General features: G+C 43.9%; 1 protein-coding gene across 1 annotated transcript in view; it reads left to right on the top strand.

Moving 5' to 3' along the window:
- Positions 1–7,393, top strand: part of ATAD2B (ATPase family, AAA domain containing 2B) — a 121,450-nt gene that overhangs the window by 90,566 nt on the left and 23,491 nt on the right. Inside the window, exons 21-22 of the mRNA XM_018575355.1 lie at positions 1,433–1,555; positions 5,101–5,238. Coding sequence (XP_018430857.1) covers positions 1,433–1,555; positions 5,101–5,238 — 261 coding nt within the window. The remainder of the gene's footprint in view (positions 1–1,432; positions 1,556–5,100; positions 5,239–7,393) is intronic.

Raw genomic sequence — 7,393 nt, 5'->3', positions numbered from 1 at the left:
CCCTTGGAGTTTAGCTTTAAAATGATTGGTTCTTATTACAACAAAAGAAAGCATTTGCTGCTCCTGCAGGTATTTGCTTTAACAGGGTTTAAAATAAACCTTTTTATGAGAGAATTATGGGGGCTGCTATTATTGATCTCCTTCCGAAAATGCTAGTTGCCTAGCTGACCCGACCCTCCAGCCAAAGCCCAACTCCGCTTATTTTGTTTTGCAGAGCGCCGATGGGCGAAGAGCATCTTGTCAGCTTTTTATTGATGTCCATGTCTCTTTTGGGTTGATGTACCGTCCCTTTCTGTCCAACTGAGATGGACAAAAACATATTTGTTGAGTGAGGAAGGGGTTACAACTCCTGACTATTGTTGTCTTGGCCTTTCTGTGACCACTGCATCTCCCATTTCTTGTACTGTTGTCACAGGGATAGAAAATGAGAGAACATAATATCATTATTGTTATTTATATAACGCCGACAAGTCATTGCCATGCTTTACATACTGCACTTTAACTTCTGTCCCTGCCTTCAAGGAACTTCCCATCTAAGAGCCTTATGTAACATACATAAGAATACTCGCCCAAATACTCGGTATCAGAGCATCTCTACTCTCCACCATCTACAACCATCCGCCTTCACTTTTTGTTGTCACAGTGAAGGGAAATGTCAGTCCTTAGATGGCAGCATTATTTTGCAGATCCATAGCTGTAAAAAATGGTGTCTCCGTCTATCTTTTGGTTCCTGCAGCTTTTTTCTTTTCTTCTGCATTAGAACAGGGAAATTCACGTTTTGCATAGGTCTGAAGGCGGCCTTAAAGTCAACCTGGCAAGAACCTGAAATTGACCATATATAGCTATATGTACAAGCAGGTATTACCTTTACTGCACACTATGTCAGAGCTATTAGAAGATCCACAATACAGGCAGCTGAAGTTATATGCAGATTTGGAGTTATTGTGCTTGGCTCCACCCTTGTACTGTCCAAGCCTTCCCATTGTTCAGTGTTCAACCGTCACACTAAAGGACCAATGAGGAGTTTGGGAGATGACAGGGCCAAGCACAACTTTTACACGGAAAAAAATGAGACTTGAATGTGAATTTAGCAGCCTTTATGTCTATTGGTCATGGTGAAACCTATGCAATTTTTTTCACTTATATGATCATTTTGAATTATCCAGATTTAATTGATTCATATTAAATTATAAATGTATATTAAATTATTTATGTCCAGGTCCACTTTAATTTCATAAAAAAAAATACAAATCTGTGGCTGTTACAGGTCACCACACCATATTGTTAGGTTGCTGTTCACTTCATAGGCTCCTATGTACAATTGACGTGTGAAAATGAAGATGCCCAATATGCTGATTTACTGTAACGTGTTCTACAAAGGAATATTTTCACACCAGTCTGACAGATTTCTCATCGCATTTGTTTTCTCCAGATAAAATCATCAGGCACCGCGCCTGCACGCTGAAAGACACCGCGCACGCCATCATTGCTGCGGAACTGGATCACGAATTCAACAAACTGTGTGAGGAGATTAAAGAATCCAGAACCAAGCGAGGTATGTGTTCCAACATACGTTCATGCTTGAATGTTTTCAATTAAAACTCGTATCAAACAGCAGAATGATAAATGTGGATTAGGCTGGGTGTGTGGTGCATACCAGGATACTCCTATCTCTGTGGATGGGGATACCAATTGTATTTACATTCTTCAGATTCTGTTGTGTCTTTTACAGGTAAATTCATGCTGTGAGCTGCTGCTGTTTAGGATAAGTTCTATATCTTATATGTAGGATATGTTGGAGAAGTCCTGTTTGGGGGGTCAGCAGTGGCAGTCCCTGTATTTCTTTTAATACAGCTTTAAACTAAATGAACCCCCAGCTTAGAGCTTCAGCCTCGAAGGCTAACCGTGCCGCACCAAGATCTCCCAGCGCCAATCTCTGAACCAAAAACTGCTGATCTGTGTTTTTTATAACCCATAGTAATAAGTGCTCTTTCAACCTTCGTTTTCACAGTCCAGCTCAGAAAATAAATTATATATCCTGTGTTGAAATCAACCCTGAAATTGCCTATTTATGTGTTTTATTATCATTTACATAGCGTTGACAATTGGCGCAATAATACTGTATCGGTCATCCACAGCTCTGCCATGAGCTACAGCACCAACCTCCTCTCCAAAATATCACCCAAACCGCCATCTTCGCTCATTCCAAGACTACCTGCTCTCTAGCTCCCTTGTCAACTCCTTCCATGCTTGCCTCCAGGACTTCTCCAGAGCTTCTCCTATACTCTGGAACACCCAACCCCAATCTGTCTGTCTTCTACTCCAGGGGACTAGCTAAACTTCGGCCCTCCAGCTGCAGTAAAACTACAGATCCCATAAAGTGAATCTGAACAGGAGTTAAACCTTAAAAATACATTCAAGTACCCTAACTGTTAACTGTATCTTATTTGTGTATTACTGGGTTGTAGATCCTCAAATCATCTCTGAATTGATGCTGACACTGTCCTTCCTTCTGGAGGGGGGCTACTTTTGTTCCCTATGGTCCCTGTGTGTGTTGTAAAGTAGTCACCGCTCCAAGCTCACTCCCGTGCTGGTCTACAATCTCATTACAAACTAGTAAACTAAACATGAGATTGTATTTCCACAGCAGCTTGAGGGCAGAAGTTTAGCTCCCCCGGTCTTGCACTGCCCACCTTTAAACTATTCTTGAAAGCTCTTTCCTTCAGACTATCCCGCCTCCTCCTGAAAATTGTACTTTTACTTTTTCCATCAGCTCTTCCCTCATAATAATGCCTTTTGTGTCACTTGCCTCTACCTATGGATTGTAAACTTTCACGAGTAGTTTATAAAACAAAGATGAGGTTTGTCCTTTCTGTTAAGAGGATAGTGACGAGGGCACAATATTTCTGGCACGATCATCAGGTATTTTGTGTACCTGCTGAAAATGTTCTTAGATGTGGTGGGAGTACCAGTTTTCTTTTTTCAGACCAAAAACAGGTTCAATATGTAACTTTTCCATTCATTAAAGGACACAGTGAAGATTGGTAGATTTTGACCACTGGCTAAGCCTGGAAAGCGGTACGTGCAGGTTTTGCAAATTCGGGATGCATTCTGTCCATGCAGTGGTGGTCTCATTACATCAGGGGGACCTTCTGGCATCTATAGATATCAAGGATGCCTACTTACATGTTCGATTTTGTCCAAGTCATCAGAGGTTCTTTTGCTTTGCGCTGAAAAAGAATAATTACCGGTTTGTGGCACTCCCTTTCAGACTAGCGTTCGCTCCTCGGGTGTTTACGAAGGTGTTGGCTCTGGTGCGGGCCGTGGTGAGACTTTGTGGGATTTCAGTCGTAGCCTATTTGGAAGATCTTCTCCATCACGCAAAGTCTGTTCGAGTTGGAGTCCAATCTGTCCATAGCGGTGAACTGCTACAGGATTTTGGTTTGGTTCTGAACCTGAAAAGAAATCCTCCTTTGTACGTTCCTTTCACCTGTAGTATCTGGGTTTGGTTCTATATACAACACTTGGTTCCAAAGCAGCCACTTGGTCCTCTGCCAAGTTTTGTGAGGTCGATGTCCTTGCTTCCTCGGATGCCAGTTTTGGGCATTAGGTCTCACAGGTGGCGGTGTGATCATCTTCTGGGGTTTGATCTTTCGCACTTGGTGGTCTCTCTTATTCGGCTTTTTTAATCCCTATGGTCAAAATCTACCAATCTTCACTGTGTCCTTCAATGAATGCAGAGAAAAGGATTTTGATTGCATCTAGTACAGGTTAATGTAAACAATGCTAACAAATTAAGCAATCTTTTCAGAATTGCTGTGCAAGCTACCTTTTGTGCTCTCTTGTGTGTAAGAGAGTAGGAGGCTTGGAAAGATGGCAGTAGTTGGATGCCCCTGGTTTGCTTTCTTTATTTCAAGCACAAATTCAGGGTCCTACAAAAAAAAATAATTACCTTTTAATTTTTTGTTTTTTTTCTGGTTTTGGATAGTGTGGAGGAGTTACAACTGTTTTTTTTTTTGTGCTGTTACAGTCCCATTTTAGATTGACCCCCCTCATCTATTTGTCCTGATCACCAATGTCACTGGGAATGAAAGCAAGGCTAAAGCCAAAATTTTGAGTTACCACCAGAACTGGAATGGGGGGGGGGATTGAAGAATCTTCTAATGGGGAGTATAGTGTATGTCCTGCAACAAGACTTCTCTCACTTCCTTTTGAGTCTATAGGACAGGAAGTGAAAGGAAATTTCTCTTATGAGACTGAGGTTTTAATCCTCCCCTACCCCTTTTGGATATACTTTAAGATGGTCCTCTGCTGGGCTGAGCAACAGTCGGCGTCATCCAACCAGCTTCCTGTGAGCCCATCATGTCGGCACAGCTCCCCCACCAACCCCCCGGGGGTATGTCATCATGATTCCTGGCTCCACAGTACTGCAGGACTGAGTGGCATTCACATGGCATGTCATTAAGGTGCTCAGGCTAGCAAAAGGCCCGTCATTGCTGAAGAGGAAGCATCTGTGACTTAAGCCAGGAATATGCGTGTCCAATTTCGCTGGTTTCTGATGAACCGGGCAAAATTCACGCCGTCAGTGCCGCTGATGGCACCATTCTGCATGGCATCCCTCAATCAGCCGATTGAAGGAGACGGTTAAAAAGTTCTTGGCTGAATGGAGCCAGCAGCCAATCAGCTTCAAGCACCATCTTATTCTGATAGTGGCCGGCGGCTATAAGGAAGATATGCAAATATAGGTGGAGTTTTGTTTTTAAGACAGGTAGACTGTGTCCTAAGTGTAAATGTATTTATTTTTTTCCGCTGCATTGTGCCTTTTAAGGAATGATATCCTTTAAGGAAACCATATTTCTGAATGAAGCGGTTGACTGAAATTCCTTCCTATTTAATTCTTACGGAATTTCCATTAAAAATTGGCATATGGCAGCAATGATGTGGATGTGCAAATCTGGAATATCTTAATTGATTTTGACCTCCTGAAATTCCTGCTGACTCAAAAGAAAACGCCACAGTTCAAAATGCAGCCGAAAAAAAATATTTTTCCGGTGTCACCAAGGGCTAATTTAAAATTTCCTTCTTATCTTCCATGTGCAGGTTTGTTAGTGACTTCAGCGCAAGTAAATCCTCAAAGTTCCGTGAGACGGAAGGCAGATACCAGGACAAAGAAAGCGTTGCGGCGCAAGCACGGGATAGCACTGGATGCTGGGAACCACTCTGGAACCAAATTTGCTTGTGAGTGTCTTTTTATAATTTTGGAGTGCCAGGTGGAGAGACTGGAACACAGACTTTGCTTATATAGCGGGCCAGTGAACTTCTTTAGGCAGAAAATGAAATAGTGAGTGCATTAACCCAGAGCAAGTCATCTGCAGTTATTTTACTGATGGATTTGAACTGTTCATTGCTGTAGGTGGTGACACTCGGCGAAGTATGGTTACTCCCGCACTATGTCTTCAAATAATTTTGATTTTTGTGCATTTGTAAGAATCCTAATTTTCAGTCTGAATGTGTGAAGTTACTTGTATTGCACTGTCCCAGGTCACCTACTTTAAGACTTAAAGTGTAATACCACTTTGCAGTCATTTTGGGCAAACCCCACTATAGGTTTGTGTTCCTATTTGCACAGTGTGTTGGCAGCACACGAAAGGAGAAGATGGGTGCAGGGAGGTCCCCCTGATGTGTTCACATTCATTTTGAGATTAAGGGCCCATTTAAACTTGTGGCAATACATGTTCCATATGTAGTCGGGACCGGATTTCTCACAAGGCCAACCAAGGCCCGGCCTCGGGGCAGCAGGGAGTAGAGGGGTAGCAGGGGTGTGGAATTCCTATCTCACGATGTCATGCAGTTCTGGGGCGTTGGGTGGGTAGTTTTCTACATTTAGCCCTGCTTTGGGTAAGCAGAGCTAAATGTACAGCGGAGAAGCCGCCGCTTGTTTTGTATGCAGCCTGCAGGTCTGCCATTCTCTATCAGAGGCGGGCCTTTTTGGCGGGTAGGGGGGCGCATTGAGGAACCTCTCCTTGGGGCAGCAGAGAGAGTAAATCCGGCCCTGTGTGTAGGTTTGCCTTTCATTTTGAATGGCACCCATGTGCACTAAGGCAACACACATGCAGCGCCCCATGATAGTGTGTGAGGGATTTGTAGTTCTCGATGGAATACAAGTGCAGTCCATTCATTCTTCCTTCCATCCATGTTAGTAAATGTCCATACCCTGACATGGACATGGACGGAAGGAAGAGTCTGTGGGAGCCGGAGCATTGTACCCACGATCCACTGGCTCCATTGCAAAAAAAAAATAATGCACGTTTTTTTCTTATCAATGTGGTATAAAACCCCCAGTGGTGAATAAATACCACCAAAAGAAAGCTCTATCTGTCCCCAAAAAAGGGTATAAAATTCATTTCAGTACAGCGCTGCATGACGGAATAAATGTCAGTTAAAGTACCGCAGCGCTGAATACTGAAAAATGGCCTGGATGGGAAGGGGGTTTAACACCGCGGATGTCAACTGGTTAAATGGGGCGTTAGGGCCGGGGTTCACAAATTTTTGTTTGCATCAGATCTGGTTCTTTTCCCCATATTAATATATGCAAACTGTCAATGCATTCAGAATGATATCAGAAACATCTCAAGTTGTTGGAAGCAAGCTGCCTTTCCAATCAGCACAGGCCTAAAAGGTGACACACATAGCTGTAAACCTGCCACAGGAAACCGTGTCGCCTCCCTGGCTAAGCAGGGTCATGGAAATCGCACCACAACCTGGACAGAATGAGATATCTGGCTGGTAACATAGACTATACGCACATGAACTTTATTGGCATCCCATCCAGTTGGCCCGCCCTTTGCAGCTATAACAGCTTCAACTCCTCTGGGAAGGCGTCCACAAGGTTTAGGAGTGTGTCTATGGGAACGTTTCACCCAGTGGCGGTGAAACGTTCCCATACTTTATATAACAATACTTTATACTTTATATAACAATAAACTGCATAAAGTACTGCTGAGATTTGTAGTCCTCTATAGAGGGTGCCATTCTGCATTGCTTCAACATGTGATCCCTGGAACGACCAACAAGCGCAGACTCCCGTCTCTCAGGCTGTCAAAATATGCATACTGAGCGTGTCGGTAAATATTTAAACCGGCAGCGCGCCGGTTTAAATAGTTACCGACGCACTCGGTATGCATATTCTGACAGCTTTCGGATGATCCGACACTCCCGGGGCAGAGACTGGGGGCCCGCCGGCCACTGGATACCGATCCGGTGCTATCCGGCAGCCGGCAACTGTGCTGGGCCCCCCCAGGCTGAGGCCCCGGGGCGGCTGCGGCGGTAGTACCGTCACTGGTTTCACCATTCTATCCAGAAGCACATTTGTGAGGTCAGGTACTGATGTTGG

The sequence above is a fragment of the Nanorana parkeri genome, unplaced genomic scaffold (assembly GCF_000935625.1).
Source record: "Nanorana parkeri isolate BGI_ZX_2015 unplaced genomic scaffold, ASM93562v1 scaffold53, whole genome shotgun sequence".
Lineage (NCBI taxonomy): Eukaryota > Metazoa > Chordata > Amphibia > Anura > Dicroglossidae > Nanorana > Nanorana parkeri.
Note: the sequence above shows the minus strand (reverse complement) of the source record. Positions and strands in the feature narration are given on the sequence as shown.